The sequence below is a fragment of the Elgaria multicarinata genome, chromosome 11 (genome assembly GCF_023053635.1).
Source record: "Elgaria multicarinata webbii isolate HBS135686 ecotype San Diego chromosome 11, rElgMul1.1.pri, whole genome shotgun sequence".
NCBI classification, from domain to species: domain Eukaryota; kingdom Metazoa; phylum Chordata; class Lepidosauria; order Squamata; family Anguidae; genus Elgaria; species Elgaria multicarinata.
Window position 1 is genome coordinate 44,915,606 of NC_086181.1, and position 16,729 is coordinate 44,932,334.

General features: G+C 47.1%; 1 protein-coding gene across 1 annotated transcript in view; it reads left to right on the forward strand.

Moving 5' to 3' along the window:
* Window positions 1-488: 488 nt before the first annotated feature.
* The window catches only part of LOC134405993 (polyunsaturated fatty acid lipoxygenase ALOX15B-like), a 32,030-nt gene continuing 15,789 nt past the window's right edge, over window positions 489-16,729 (forward strand). Inside the window, exons 1-6 of the mRNA XM_063137219.1 lie at window positions 489-520; window positions 3,208-3,311; window positions 8,872-9,044; window positions 11,283-11,498; window positions 13,384-13,588; window positions 15,488-15,572. Coding sequence (XP_062993289.1) covers window positions 3,218-3,311; window positions 8,872-9,044; window positions 11,283-11,498; window positions 13,384-13,588; window positions 15,488-15,572 — 773 coding nt within the window. The 5' untranslated portion in view covers window positions 489-520; window positions 3,208-3,217. The remainder of the gene's footprint in view (window positions 521-3,207; window positions 3,312-8,871; window positions 9,045-11,282; window positions 11,499-13,383; window positions 13,589-15,487; window positions 15,573-16,729) is intronic.

Consider the following 16,729-nt stretch of genomic DNA (forward strand, 5'->3'; position numbering starts at 1 on the left):
AAAGCTGTGGGGAGGGGGGCAGTCTGTGCTAAAACAGGGGGGAAACCAGGATGGGTCTTGTGGGTTTCATTATTCGCCCCACTCCATTTGAGACCTGTGTCCTGCCGTGTCCCTCCACAGTGTCTTGAGAGTGTTGCACGTAGTCCCACCTGATTCCACCCAATTTGGGGGTAGGGGTTAACCCTGCACAGTCAAAACCGCAGGACAGGAACCTGTACCCAATGTGCAACGCGCCTTTTGCAAATCTTTCAAAGGATAAGAGTTGATCTGCAAGGCAAATCTCTCCAGCGGATCTCTGTGGTTTGGCTTAGCCTTCTGCTCTTTTGTAGTTCAAGAGATGGGAACTCTTTAAATAAAAACCACACACGGTATGCCTCCGTGACAGCTCTGTGGTAAGTTTGCTCACTGTTTTGCCACGAGACCGCTACTTTCCTGTGCAAGATCTTCTCCCTGCTGCTGTGAGGACCCTCGCCTATAGCTGGTGATTCGCAGGTGGCTACTGGTCAAGGCGCAGGAGCAGGTAAGTTGGCAACTTTACCTAGGGTGGCCTCAAGGCCATGGAGCCTTGTGGCTCCCTTCTTCTTCTGTCCCCTTCCTGCTTGAGGGAAGCCCAATTGCTCCCTGTTTTGGAATTCTCCAGCCTGCAAGGGGTCAGTTCTAGGGTGACCCTATGAAAAGGAGGACAGGGCTCCTGTATCTTTAACAGTTGTATTGAAAAGGAAATTTCAGCAGGTGTCATTTGTGTATATGGGGAACCTGGTGCAAATTCCCTCTTCATCACAACAGTTAAAGCTGCAGGTGCCCTGCCCTCTTCTAAATCTGGTCACTCTAGTGTAGCTCCTGCAGCTTTAACTGTTGTGACAAAGAGGAAATTTCACCAGGTTCTCCATATGTAAAAATGACACCTGCTGAAATTCCCTTTTCTATGCAACTGTTAAAGATACAGGAGCCCTGTCCTCCTTTTCATAGGGTCACCCTAGTCAGTTCCCTGGAATCGCCTGCTTCGCCCCACGTGGACTTCCTCTTAACGCGAATGAAAGCGAAGGGCGGACTCTCTCCGCGCCACTCCCAGAGCTGGAGCAGCTTCTCCCGAAGAGGAAGCCACTTGAAGAGGCCGAGCTAGAGCGCGCACGAGAGAGCGCACGTACTTCAAATCCCCGAGCCCTGTCTTTGCAGCTTCAGAGGAGAGATCGCCGGTTGCTTTGGGCCGGCCGGTTGCTGCTCCTGGTGACAGCTGGAAGGCGGTAAGAGGCTTACCTGGGGGAATGAGGGCGAGTAGGAGGGAGGTCCGTGTGGTCCCCAAAACAAGGGCAAAGCCGGCATCCTTGCAGCCAGAGAAGGCACCAAGCGAGCCCCACTGAGGCTTGGGCAGAGGAGAGGTCGCTGGGGACCATGGATGCTGGTGGCTCCGATGTCAGTGGGGCGTTGAGTCCGCTCCAATTTCAGTCACAACCAGTCAGAAGTCTAAAAGAGCTCTCCAAGGTGTGGAGCAGAGAGCCACCTCTTCGCTGTCACCGGTGAATAGCTCCTTTAGATTTCTGCCTGGTTCTGATGGAAATCCAGAGCAGATTCACCGCTCCACTAACCACAGAGCCCTCCGCCTCCTCTGACACGGAGCACCATGGTGAACCTAGCAGGGCCAGCACTTTTTCTGCAGACAGAAGCCCCGTGACTTTGCAGGGCAGCCAGGAACTCAACAGGTGCAGCTTCCCTGCTCCCTGCATCTCTGGCCGGATCTACACTACTGCTTTAAAGCGCTTTGGAACAGTTTTGACGACGGTTCGGGCCCAGGACACACTCCATATACAGTTGTCAAAACTGTTCTAAAGTGCTTTAAAGTAGTAGTGTAGATCCAGCCTCGTGGTGTCATATCTTTTCATAAGAACATCAGAAGAGCCCTGATGCTGGATCAGACCCTAGTCCAGCACTCTGTTCACACAGTGGCCAACCAGCCATCGGCCAGGGATGAACATGCAGGACATGGTGCAACAGCACCCTCCCACCCATGTTCCCCAGCAACTGGTGCACACAGGCTTAATGCCTCTGGTACTGGAGGAAGCACACAACCAGTTAACAACAGGGCGTTGCAGTGCAATCCAATGCATGTTTTGCTCAGAAGTAAGTCCCACTGTGATTGGTGGGCTATGCTTCCCAGTAAGCGTGTGGACGATCACAGCCTTCATCAACGAAAAGCCGTCTGGAACAGATCCAGTCCGACGCATCGTTCTTTTCACAAGGCTCAGGACTGACGGCCTCATAAGACAAGCGTTGCCTCTACACCACATTTGTGATTTTTCTGCACCAGCTGCGTGTGCAAACCAGCATTATTGTAAAAGCATCTTTTATTTTTATATTTATTTATTTATTTTACAATATTTATATACTGCTCCCTATCTGAAGATCTCAGTGCGGTGAACAAATAGAATACCGTAAAAGAATTTTAAAACACCATTGAAATTACATGTTTTTTAAAAAGAATAATGTTCAGAAAGCACCTCAGACAATCATTTAATCCAAACTTTTTAATCTTTGTAAACAGCCCAGAGAGCTTCGGCTATGGGGCGGTATATAAATATAATAAATAAATAAATTTAGGGAAAGCTTCCTGGAACTGAACTGTTTTCAGGAAGCGCCGAAAGCAGTACAACACTGGTGCATGCCTGACCTTAAAAAGACAAGGAATTCCAGAGGTAGGGGGCCACCACCCGGAAGGCTCTTCTCCTGGTGCACTACAATCGGGCCATAGGTACATGTGGAACTACCTGAAACATGACCTCAGTGGCCGGGCAGATTGGTAAAGGAGAAGGCGCTTTCTCAGGTATCCTGGTCCCACATTGTTTAGGGCTTTGTATACTAGTACTAGAACCTTAACCCTGTCCCGGTAATGAACAGGCAGCTAGTGCTGTCACCTCAGCAAAGGAATTGCATGCTGAAAAGGGGCACCTCCCGATAAGAGCTGAGCTGAAGCACTGTCAAAGAATCCGTGTCCGTGACAGGCCCATCACACATGCTTCTCAATGCTTTGCCACCAGCACGACATCTTCATTTCAAAATTGACATTTGGAAAGAAAGAAAGAAAGAAAGAAAAAAGCAGGTTCCCGTTTTATTTTTTTTTATTTTTTTTTGCGAAGCGGGGGAACATGCAACGTTTTCCCTTCTGCTCGTCCTAGTTTCTCAACATTATTCTCCCCCTTTTCCTTTGTAAAGGACGGCGAAGATGAGGTTAAAGGCATTCTGGGAGCTGCAGGAGCGTTGGAAGATCTCGGGCGGCGTCTGCAGAGTTTTCTGTCTCAGCAGGGCTCCGGCGACAGGTGACGGTCACTCATGCACACGGAGGGGCATTGTGGTGAATGTGGAACCGCGGGCACTCATCCTGACATCCCCCATGGCCATGCCCCCATGGAGATTCCAAAAATGCAGCAAGCTGCATTGATCCATATCAGCAAACCAGGTCTAGCGGGTTTGTAATCTCCATCAGAGAGCACAGAGCAAAATATTAGTGGTATTCCTTCCTCCAACTCCAGTGAGGATTGCAGCTAAGGTCAGAGGGAACCGGGTGGGGTGGGGTGGAGGGGACATTACCATCCCTACTCATCAAGAAGTCCTAGCTCTGAGACCCTGTCTCTCTACTGACTAGGGTGACCACATGGAATGGAGGACAGGGCTCCTGTATCTTTAACAGTTGCATAGAAAAGGGAATTTCAGCACATGTCATTTGTATGCATGCAGCAGCTGGTGAAATTCCCTCTTCATCAAAGCAGTTAGAGCTGCAAGAGATACAAAAGAGGGCAGGGCTCCTGCAGCCAAAGGGCCCTCAAAAACCTGGAGCCGGCACAGCTCCTAAAGGAGGCTTTTATCCTGTAATCACCCCACCTCAAGAATTTGTTTGCTTAAACATTCTTTATTTAAAATAGTTCTTGGCTGCATTTCAGGACAGAAGGCTTCCCAAGGCAAGCGTACAGTTGTAAGTGCATAAAACCGGTACGATATTAAAAGCGATAAAAACAGGAAGAAAACAATAAAAGCAGCAATAAAAACCAACAGGAAAGGTGGCAATAAAAACAGAAACTATAGTAATCGTTTCAGGAGAAGGCCAGAGTAAAATAATATGTTTTCAAGGCCTTCTTAAAAGCCTTGGAAATGATGGAGCATGGCAGACCCCTGTGGGCAACTTATTCCAGAGGTGTGGGGCCAGTACAGAGAAGGCCCTTCCACATGTGTTCACATGTGTTGATTTGTTCTCAAGGCAAATGAGACAGGCCTCTCTTGCTGATTTTAAAGTGTGGGCAGGCTGATATGGGTGATATTGTTGTCTTCCATTATAAACCTTCCACCTTCTTCTGGGTTGGATCCAGGATCTGCCTTCCATGGTTGAAAGGCTCCGCTCACAGAAGAGGCCTCTGCTTGATTTTCAGGGATCCCTCCCCCTCTGGCACCGTAACTCACCCCATTCAACAAGTACCCCCGACGCTTTCCCTCCATTCCCCCCCTTTCACTATTGTTCAGAATATAATTCCCCCCTTCCCAAGATAGTCTAACTCAAAAGGTGCATTCCAAATAATATGCATATAATATTGAAAATCTTTTATTTTTTTTCTATATTAGTCCTATTTAAAGGGGCCATGCAAAGCATTCTCAGCTCCCATGCTTTGCGTTGCCCTTTTAAATGAGAAGCTTGAAACTTCTAGGATTGCGAGGGATTGCAACGGAGGGAGGGAGGGAAAAGAGAGCAAAGGCCTGGCTTTTGCAGACAACATGACACTTTTCTGGGATGTTTTTAATAACATGTGTAGGAAGACATAATCTACAGGACATCATACTTTGCTGAATAGTGGTCCCAATTCCCCCTCCCCGGAACCCTAAAATCCCCTCCCCGGGGGGAATTCCCCCCTTGTTGAGAACCCATGGCCTAGCATTTCCAGGGGACTAGATATGCTGATGGGGTAGGGATGTCCACTTCAGTTTGCCCATTTGCACGAGCGCCTACACCTGGATCCATCTTCTCTCTTTCTTACCTGAGAAGGTACAAGTTCCATCAGACGAGCATTTTATTGCACGCTCATTGCTGGGCAATCACAGATTTTCGTCTGCATCCCGTGCGCCTCCTGCCCTTTCTAGCCATTTTTGCACGACAAAAAAAAACACCAGGAAGGCCAACTTATTTTTAAAGACAGAAGTTGCCGCTATCTCCTGCTGGGTGCAGGAGAAGCAGCAGGATCAAAACGGCTCATTGAATGGGCCATGTGTACGTTGTTTACTTCCTCTTTCAAAAGAGGAAGTAGTGAGGGACACACCTAAAAAAGGATATTATAGAGCTGGAAAAAGTGCAGAAAAGGGCAACGAAAATGATGAAGGGGCTGGAGCATCTCCCCTACGAGGGAAGGTTGCATCAACTGGGATTGTTTAGCTTGGAAAAAAGGAGGCTGAGGGGAGACATGATAGAGGTGTACAAAATGATGCATGGTATGGAGAATGTGGACAGGGAGACATTTTTCTCCCTCTCTCAAAATACTAGAACCCAATGGGGTCATTATCCTATGAAACTGATTGGTGAGAGATCCAGGACAGATAAAAGAAGTAATTCTTCACAAGTTAAATTATGGAACTCACTACCACAAGATTTAGTGATGGTCACCCATTTGGATGGCTTTAAAAAGGGGTTGGATAAATTCCTGGAGGAGATGGCTATCAATGGCTACTAGCCCTGATGGTTGTGTGCTATCTCCAGTATTCGAGGCAGTAAGCCTGTGTGCACCAGTTGCTGGGGAACATGGGTGGGAGGGTGCTGTTGCACCGTGTCCTGCTTGTTCATCCCTGGCCGATGACTGGTTAGCCACTGTGTGAACAGAGTGCTGGACTAGATGGACCCTTGGTCTGATCCAGCATCAGGGCACTTCTTACGTTCTCATGTTCATATGTAAATGCGCTGGTGGAGAAGCGACGGTAAGCGAACGCGATTTCTCCCCGTGTGATGACGCTTTACGTTAAGGGGAAAAGACAGAAGAGGTGCACAGTGCCCTGCGTTTTGACCGGTAGTACTCTCCATCTGGAAGCAACCTCGGAGATGAGAGGATTTTTTTCAGCCTTTATCAATATGACTGAATTTGCTAAGCATAGTAAAGTCATGGATTGCAATGTTTTGGTCACTGCTAAAATAGAGTGTGCTAAGCAATGAGGTGGGGGGGGACTTGATCTCTGGCTGTTCAGGCATGTTTAGATTTGGCAGAGGCAGAGAAACTAACAGAAGGAACTCAGAGGACAGAAAAGTTGCCTCACCCCAGTAACGCTGCCAAAAAAAATAATAATTAAAAAATGGATGAATTTTATAGTTGGGACTCACACTGCCATATTAAGTTAGAGAGAATTTTGTTTGTCTTTTCCTTATGTTCAGTCTACTTGTTTTGTTTTCAGTCATATTTTTTTAAAATAATAGCAGTTTAAAACAACCACATTAAATGGGGAATTAGAAGTAGGTCGGAGTCCCCAGTCTGAAATGTGCTGCAATTTCTTCAGACACTTCAGAAGTTAAAAACAGCAACAAAAGGGAAAATTGATTTCGTCTGGAATAATCTGTAAACATGGAATGATTTACAGCTGATGGAAGAAGAGGCTAAAGAAGTTATCAGTGACCCGTTTCTGTTCCCGGAGAGCCGAGGGAGCATTTAACGATGGATTTCCGCTCTTTGGTTTTTTTGTCCTCTTTTAACAGTGAAATGGCACTGTTTCGTTATTGAAAAATGGGAAGGAAAAGTATGAGAGGAAGGCTGCAATCCGGTGATCCCAGAGAGGTCATCCAAGGGTCTGTAGAATAAAACAAGCCTGCCTTTCCAAAGGCAGAGCAAGAAACCCACCCTTGCAGAGGGAGATCTGATCTCAGATGCCTCCTGGAGAACCCTCTGAGCCCCCTGCATCTTAGACGTCAGAGGCAGGGTGGGAGGCAGGATCCAAAATCCTCCCCAGACCCACACGACACTTATCCTTCCTCCCTTCACGGCTTTGGACAAGGCTGTTCCCAGGGCCGGCGCTACCATAGAGGCCACTCAGGCGGCCGCCGAGAGCGCCAAGGTAAGGGGGCGCTGAACGCCGCTCCTGGAAGTCGCTCTCCCACAGCGGCTCTGAGAGGGTGGCTTCCAGGTGCGCCATTCCGAAGCCGCCCACCTGCCCCAGCGTCCTGGCTTTGCTTTGGCTGGGCCCCCACCCAGCCAAAGTGAAGCCACGCACGCCCCCCCCCCACTCCAGCGTCCTGGCTTTGCTTTGGCTGGGTGGGTGCCGAAGCGAAGCCAGAATGCTGGGGTAGGGGAGTGCGCGGGCAGCTTCGGAACAGCGCACCCGGAAGTCGCTCTCCCAGAGCGGCTTCCGGCTGGGCACACTGTTCCGAAGCCCCCCACCCGCCAGCCCCCCACCCCAGCGTCCTGGCTTCACTTCGGCTGGGAGGGTGAGATGGTGCCCCACGCCCAGGTACATGGGGTGGGTTTGGGTGGGTGAAAGCAGCTCACCTGCCTAGGGCGCAAAATAGTCTGGCACCAGCCCTGGCTGTTCCTCTGCTTCTGGATCTTCCCTTTCCCTTGGGCGTGATTGCTCTACCCATGACTATCCCATCCCCCATGGGAAGAGAAACTGACATCGGGGCAATTCAGGGAGGCGGTTCACGGGGCAATTAAGACGCCATTCATCACGAACCACCAGCCACGACCAACAGCAAACAATAAATAAAATTGGCATTAGGGCCTGCTAAGCCGAAACTTTTGATTCATGTCAGAAAGGACCTTTGCTGAATGGGACTTCCTTATGAGTAAATGCTGTGGAAGGATCTTTGCCATGGATAAAAGCATTGCTGAATAATCTAGCTCAGCCTTCCCCAAACTGACAGCCTCCAGATGGGTTGGACTACAAGGCCCATCAGGATGGGTTGATGGGAGCTGTAGGCCAAGACATCTGGAGGCTGCCAAATTGGGGAAAGGTAGGGTGACCATATGGAAAGGATACAGGGCTCCTGTATCTTTAATAGTTGCATAGAAAAGAGAATTTCAGCAGGTGTCATTTGTATGCCTGCAGCCCCTGGCAAAATTTCCTCTTCATCGCAACCATTAAAGCTGCAGGAGCCCTGCCCTTCTTTTGTATCTCCTGCAGCTTTCTCTGTTGTGATGAAGAGAGAATTTCACCAGGGGTGCATGCATAATAATAATAATAATAATAATAATAATAATAATAATAATAATAATTTTATAGCACCATCAGTGTACATAGTGCCGTACAGAGTAAAGCAATAAAATAGCAAAACCCTGCCGCATAGGCTTTCATAATAATAATAATAATAATAATAATAATAATAATAATAATAATAATATTTATTACCTGCCTCTCTCCCTGGATTGAGGCGGGGAACAACATTAAATACAATAAAATACATAAAACTAGTTAAAAGAGCTTATAAAACCAGTACAAATGACACCTGCTGAAATTCCCTTTTCCATGCAACTGTTAAAGATACAGGAGCCCTGTCCTCCTTTTCATAGGGTCACCCTATTCCGAAAGACTGGGTGGAAGTGGTATATTTCTTTCCATTTCCATGCAATTCCCCAAAAGACAAAAAGCCCAGGAAGCATAACAGCGCTCTGGTGTGGATGCAGTTGTAAAGTGCCTTCCACATGTTGGCATCACACGGATTGTGGATCAGATATCAGGGTTTACCTGCAAGTTCCTGTTAAGCGATTACTCAAGCCGTGCCTGGGTTTCCTGCCATGCAGCATGTAGACAGGACTAAAGTTCCTGTCTCTTCCATTCTTCAAATCAATACGCTGAGTGTTCTCTTGAACCAAGAAATGCTTGCCAAACTTTTAGGAGGGTTTTTAAAAAAATCTGTTTCCACAGCGTACGATAGCCAGCATTGGAAAAAGGGATTTTTCTTTGGGACCTGGGGCCTGAACCGAGTCAACCCCGCAATGATTCGCAAATACTCTACGATCGCAGAGAGTTTCCCAGGGCTCCAGGGATGGAGGGCCGCTTCTCTGGGGAGGTCCACTCATCTCCAGAATGAGCAGCAGGTAACTCCTCTAGTTTTCCAGAATGGGAGGGGGCACTGTTGGAATTGCTTAAATGTATAGCTTCATCACACCAGGGTTATACTGTGCAATCACAGCAAATTGCGTGCAAAGGACTCCGAAGTTTTCTAGTTTATAATCTGCTTTGACTGTGAACTACTCCCATGCATCATGTCATCCAGGGGAGACATGAGAGCACTCTTCAAATACTTAAAAGGTTGTCCCACAGAGGAGGGCCAGGATCTCTTCTCGATCCTCCCAGAGTGCAGGACACGGAATAACGGGCACAAGTTAAAGGAAGCCAGATTCCAGCTGGACATCAGGAAAAACTTCCTGACTGTTAGAGCAGTACGGCAATGGAACCAGTTACCTAGGGAGGTGGTGGGCTCTCCCACACTAGAGGCCTTCAAGAGGCAGCTGGACAAGCATCTGTCGGGGATGCTTTAGGGTGGATTCCAGCATTGAGCAGGGGGTTGGACTCGATGGCCTTGTAGGCCCCTTCCAACTCTGCTATTCTATGATTCTATGATTCTATGATTCTATAAAGCCAAAAGACCCAACCTATTTTAATACCTCTTTAGGAGCGAATCTTTTGTTGTTCTCTGCGCAGCCACTGGGAGCACAGGAGGATGATTTGATATGTTTAAAGTATAAATTAAACAAATGCTTACATCTGTGTCAGTTTTAAAGGTAAAGGCATCAAAATTGGCACAGTAATAGATATTAAGGAGGGCTTTAAGCATACCAAATTTGAACCGGATTGGGTCATCCATTGATTTTTTTAAATGATTTTTTACATTTCTCCCCCTTAAACCCTTTCCTGGTATGCAAAGGATCTTAGGAGCGCTGCTGTCCAGGGTGTGATTTAGCTAATAACAACAATAACAACAACAGCTTCACGCTATGGGGATAATTCGAGGGAAACGGGTACGTGGGATGAAGCCCTTAATTCCAGCAGAAGGGCTGCTTCTGTGAGTTGGCACCTTGACTGTCAGCCCATCCCTAAAGTCCTTAAGCAGTTCCTTGTGGCTCCACAGTCTGAGAGGAAGAGTTCAGAAGCTGGGTTAGGGGATCAACTGCCAGCAACCAAAAGACTCCAGTTATTTTAGCATTGCAAATCTTGCACTGAACAGGAAACTGGACTTTGAGATGAATGACAGCGAATTCTATCATTCTTTGATTCTGTTGTACGTGCTATCCGTATTATAATTGCATACCTATTTGTGCATTGTAAGTTGCTAGTGTTGAAGCTGGAGCTCAGATAGAGTAACAGCAATTGCCTTTGGCTCCAGATTTTAGAATCATAGAATAGCAGAGTTGGAAGGGGCCTACAAGGCCATCGAGTCCAACCCCCTGCTCAATTCAGGAATCCACCCTAAAGCTTCCCTGACAGATGGTTGTCCAGCTGCCTCTTGAAGGCCTCTAGTGTGGGAGAGACCACAACCTCCCTAGGTAACTGTTTCCGTTGTCGTACTGCTCTAACAGTCAGGAAGTTTTCTAACAGTTTTCTAACAGTTAGTCAAGAATCTTCGGTACCATTGATTGATTGATTGATTGATTTCATTGCATTGCATTTTACTTGTCTCTTCAGCCAAAAGCCTCTAGGAGCCTTATTGATCTTAGAAGATCAATAAAAACAAGAAAGCGCCCCCAGCCATGTCCGTTCAGGTTTACAGTATAAAAAAGACATGATATAAAAGGAAAAGGCGCAGGGGCGGGGAGAGGAATACAAGAACAGTCCGGCACCAGTTCTTAAAGTTACCGAGTTGGGATGGAAGCTGGGATGGAAGCAGTTCAGGGGGGAATCAAATGGATCCAGCCTTGCTTCTCAGCTCCTTTACCTCTGCTGAAGACCGCGGCGAACGTGTCTCTCTGAAACAGCGTGCACGCTGCAACTTTTGCAAGAGCTGATGGACTGTCACAACCCTCTTGCATCTTGCAAGAGAACATCCCCCCGCAGTGGATTATTGCCCCACGCTAATCAGCATGCTGTTTGGAGTTTGCACCCCCAGGCACCCTGCTTTATGGTCACACCATAGCACAAACCAGTTAGACTCCCATGTGTGACTCTCTGCTCTTTGGTGTTATTCTCCGGGTCACCTCTGACATGCAGCCCCAAGCCTAGATTCTCCAGCACATCGGTATTAGGGACTTTTTGCTGCCTCTTGGTTTTGAGTGAAAACTCCTGTTGGGCGAGTCTCTCCTTCCTCACGTGTGACCTCTTTCTGGTCTTATCTCTAGCCTCCGAAGAATCCAGAGAAGGGCTTTTGGAGAAGCCAGCAAGCCGGATCTGGCGGTGGAGCAACTCCAGCGGTTTCTTACAAAGTCCGAGTGGCGACCGGGAGTTCTTGGGGGTCGGGGACCTTTGACTCAATTTCCATCACCCTAGTGGGCTCAAAGGGCGAGAGCCCCAAGCAGCCGCTCAACAACATGGGGAAGGACTTCATCCCAGGCGCGGTGAGAGGAGCTGGAGGGTTCGGGGCTGGAGTGGGGGGGGGGGCCAAGGAGAGGAGGTGAAGTGGCCCTGACACTCCAGGAGCAGTTCTCCAGCGTAAGCGAAGGAGAAACCGTGGAGCAGCCACAGACCAAAAGTTAGGTTTGCTGATTCATTTTTAGGGTTTTTATTCTACCCTTCAACCATTTAGCCAGGTCAGTTTCCAAAACACCAATAAAACAATTACAATATAACTGCGAAAACAGCAACAATGACAACGCACCCAAGACCGTAAGACATGAAAAGACACGAAATCATAAAAAAACAGTCAGCAGGATTGAAATTGTACCTAAATTGCAGTTAGTTTGTTTATTGCATTTGTATATAGCGCCCCATAGCTGAAGGCCTCTGGGTGTTTTGCAAAGATTAAAAACATTAAGAATACAGTATACAAAGTTTTTTTGAAAAAAAAAAAACCATTTACATAAAACATACAAACCGTCAGTACAGAGACAAAATATATCTAAATCAGCCGTTTTGAGCAATCGACAGCAACCATAAGACAAATCCAGGATCGAATAAATCTCATCCTATGCCTGCTCTGCTGCCTGAGAAAAGAGAAGGTCCTAGTTAGTTGTGATCAGAATTATTTTATTAATCATAGAATCATAGAATCATAGAATAGCAGAGTTGGAAGGGGTCTACAAGGCCATCTAGTCCAACCCCCTGCTCAATGCAGGAATCCACCCTAAAGCATCCCTGACAGATGGTTGTGCAGCTGCCTCTTGAAGGCCTCTAGTGTGGGAGAGCCCACAACCTCCCTAAGTCACTGGTTCCATTGTTATACTGCTCTAACAGTCAGGAAGTTTTTCCTGATGTCCAGCCGGAATCTGGCTTCCTTTAACTTGAGCCCATTATTCCGTGTCCTGCACTCTGGGAGGATCGAGAAGAGATCCTGGCCCTCCTCTGTGACAACCTTTCAAGTCCTTGAAGAGTGCTATCATGTCTCCCCTCAATCTTCTCTTCACCAGGCTAAACATGCCCAGTTCTTTCAGTCTCTCTTCATAGGGCTTTGTTTCCAGACCCCTGATCATCCTGGTTGCCCTCCTCTGAACACGCTCCAGCTTGTCTGCCTCCTTCTTGAATTGTGGAGCCCAGAACTGGACGCAATACTCTAGATGAGGCCTAACCAGGGCCAAATAGAGAGGAACCAGTACCTGACGTGATTTGGAAGCTATACTTCTATTAATGCAGCCCAAAATAGCATTTGCCTTTCTTGCAGCCATATCGCACTGTTGGCTCATATTCAGCTTGCGATCTACAACAATTCCAAGATCTTTCTCGTTTGTAGTATTGCTGAGCCAAGTGTCCCCCATCTTGTAACTCTGCAAGAGTTAGACCCAATAAAATAATTGGGTCTAACACCTGGTTATTGCAAGTCCCGTGATCAGCGCTTGCACCGGATTTTACAGTGCAAACCTCTCCATGTCTCCTCAGAAGTAAATCACACCAAATTCTGTAGGGCTTACTCCCAGGTAAGGGTATAGGATTGCAACAGCCTAAAGCCTTTCCCAACTGTGGGTCCCCCCAGATGCGGGCAGACTACAACCCCCATCATCCCTGACCACTGGCCACGCTGACTGGAGATGATGGGAGTTGCAGCCCAACAACAGCTGAGAACCCAGTATATGAATCTGCCCCTGCACCGGCCCACATCCCATAAAGGAGATTTGTGGCCTTACACTTGGGCATATCAGCCACACGTCAGCTTCTTGCCACGCTCCCTCGTTTTTTCATTGAGAGCGTGGTGTCCCCAGCAGCTGCCTGACAAGCTGAAATCCAACAGGTGCTGTGTTCTGCCGGCACGGCGAAGCAGTGATAGGGTCTTTCTCTCTTCTTTCTCTGTAGGTGGATGAGTACAAGGTGTCCAGCGACCAAGAGCTAGGCCCGGTCTTGCTGATCCGTCTCCACAAGGAGCCCTACCAATTCTTCCCAGAGGACAGCTGGTACTGCAACTTCGTCCAGTTGACCACGCCGCAAGGAGAGACCTATCACTTCCCCTGCTACCAATGGATCGAGGGCTACCGAACCCTGGAGCTGAGGGAGGGGACAGGTGAGATGCTAACAGCCGGGCTGGCATCAAGGGTAGGCAGGATGGGGCACTGGCCAAGGGCCCACAACCCAGCAGGGCCCGCTGGGAAGACTCCCTTAGAGTTGTTCCTCGTCGTCATTGCATCCTGCTTGTTCACCTGCCTCTCGCTCTGGCCCACACAATGGTGATGATGAGAAGGAAGAGCAGCTAGGTATGTTTCAGGCGCCTGTCTGGGTCCAGTAGGATGACCACATGGAAAGGAGGACCGGGCTCCTGTATCATATATATATATATATATATATATATATATATATATATATATATATATTACATTTCCATACCGCCCAATAGCCGAAGCTCTCTGGGCGGTTCACAAAAACCGCCCAGAGTTGCATAGAAAAGGGAATTTCAGCAGATGTCATTTGTATATATGGAGAACCTGGTGAAATTTCCTCTTCATCACAACAGTTAAAGCTGCAGGTAGGGCACCTCTTTTAAATCTGGTCACTCTAGTATAGCTCCTGCAGCTTTAACTTTAACTAATCATAGAATAGTAGAGTTGGAAGGGGCCTATAAGGCCATCAAGTCCAATCCCCCTGCTCAATGCAGGAATCCACCTTAAAGCATCCCTGACAGATGGTTTTCCAGCTGCTTCTTGAAGGCCTCTAGTGCGGGAGAGCCCACCACCTCCCTAGGTCACTGCTTCCATTCTTGTACTGCTCTGGCAGTCAGGAAGTTTTTCCTGATGTCCTGCTGGAATCTGGCTTCCTGTAACTTGAGCCCCTTATTCTGTGTTGATCACTCTGGTATGATCGAGAAGAGATCCTGGCCCTCCTCTCTGTGACATCCTTTCAAGTATTTGAAGAGTGCCATCATGTCTCCCCTCAGTCTTCTCTTCCCCAAGCTAAACATTTATACTGTTAGTTTTACTCTCCCCTGTGCCTGTTTGGTGCATTCTCTTCCCCTTCTTATTGTTTTATTATGATTTTATTAGAATGTAAGCCTATGCGGCAGGGTTTTGCTATTTTATTGTTTTACTCTGTACAGCACCATGTACATTGATGGTGCTATATAAATAATAATAATAATAATAATAATAATAATAACAACAACAACAACAACATTTCTTTCAGACTCTCTTTATAGGGCTTTGTTTCCAGACCCCTGATCATCCTCGTTGCCCTCTTCTGAGCACTGTACATAAAGAATTAAGTGAATCCTCTCTCTTGCACGTCAATTGTTTCTAGTCCTTGGATGGCCACTGGTCTGTTGACATCTTGAAGCATGTGTCAATACCTGCAAAATGTGTGGCCTTCATTGGCTCAACTGCAGAAGGGCTACGGAGATGACTGTTAGAGCAGTACGACAATGGAATCATTTACCTAGGGAGGTTGTGGTCTCTCCCACCCTAGAGGCCTTCAAGAGGCAGCTGGACAGCCATCTGTCAGGGATGCTTTAGGGTGGATTCCTGCATTGATCAGAGGGTTGGACTCGAGACCCCTTCCAACTCTACTATTCTATGATTCTATGATCATAGAGGAATACGCTTGTATACGTGAAAATTGCCTTTCCTCCAAATAATGACAAGAATCCAGCAATGGCGGGGGCGGGGGCAGGTTCCTTGTTTGGGAGTCACTGCCCCACCCCACCCCCTTTTGCACCCCCCCTGCCAATGGGAGCCAGATTCACCCTCAGGACCTGGGGTTCAGCACCTCTGCTTTAGATGGTCACATGTATTGCTTCACTGACTTCAAAAAGCGGTAAGTCACAGACCTGCTGTGGTTGGGGCGCTTCCGTCTCGTTCTGATGAGTGGGGTCTAGACCTCTGCCCCATACTCCTGCCCTGATGGTACCAGTGAACATTCTGTATACAAACTTTAAAAACAACAACCAACTTTTCTCTCACTTCTCTCCTTCCAGGCAAACTGGTTTGCGACGATGGAGATATTCCATTGCTTCTGAATCATCGGAAGGAGGAGGTCAAGGCGAGACAAGGCGCTTACAGGTGAGGAATCTGGAATAGTCTTCTTATCTTTCGGCAGGTTTGCAAATGGTCTGCCTACTTTATCCTGAGTAAATATTTTCCAGCGAAAACCCTTCCAAGTAAAATCTGCTTGCCAAATGCCATTTAGTTTTAAGTTTTTAATTCTTCTTTTTAAAATAATAATAATAATAATAATAATAATAATGATAACAACAACAACGTGGGAAATATATATGGTGCTTAACATAAACGTATAACAAATATTGCAAATATACATAGTAGAAATCATACTCAGTTCATACATAAATAAAGAATATGAACGTACATTTTTCTTTGACCCATCATTCCAGAACATGATAAACAACATTCCGTTTTATATGCTTCCAAATTCAGTTCTCTTTGACAGCACTGAAAGCAGCAGATGTGGCAGGATTTAAGGAGTTTCCAAAAGGAAAAAAGAGGGGTGGGGGAAAGAGTTACCTTTGTAAGGGAAATAATACTTTAAAGGCACAATCTTATGCATGTTTGGACAGAAAAAAAGTCCTACAATTCCCAGCTTTCCCCAGCCAGCCATTTTTCCATCTAAAACTGCATAGGATTGTGCCCTAAATGTCTTACCTAAATACTTGTCAGCAACTGGTTCTTACCCCCAGAGAAACCGCCCCCCCTTTCTATCTGGACTGTATTACTTCCTTCTGCAAGTAAGGTCCTCATGATTCCATGGGAAAGAGAACTATTTTCACATGGAACACTTACACTCTGGTAGGGTGACCCTATGAAAAAGAGGGCAGGGCTCCTGCATCTTGAACAGTTGCATAGAAAAGGGAATTTCAGCAAGTGTCATTTGTATGCATGCAGCACCTGATGAAATTCCCTCTTCATCACAACTGTTAAAGCTGCAGGAGCCCTGCCCTCTTTTGTATCTAGTCAAGAGGGATTATCTATTTCTGGTCAAGAGGGATTATCTATTTCCACTTCAGGTGGTGATTGCTGTTGCTTACGCAGCCACAACTGTATCACCTGTGCACAAGAAGGAGATATACCCCACAGTTTGCAGAAGTAGAAAAAAAATATTTAGGAGGAAATACCCTAAGTGAGGGATCTCTACACAGAGACATACACACACCCCAGCTCACTGAGGACTGAGCATGCTTAATTGTCATGGAATGGTGAGTGTC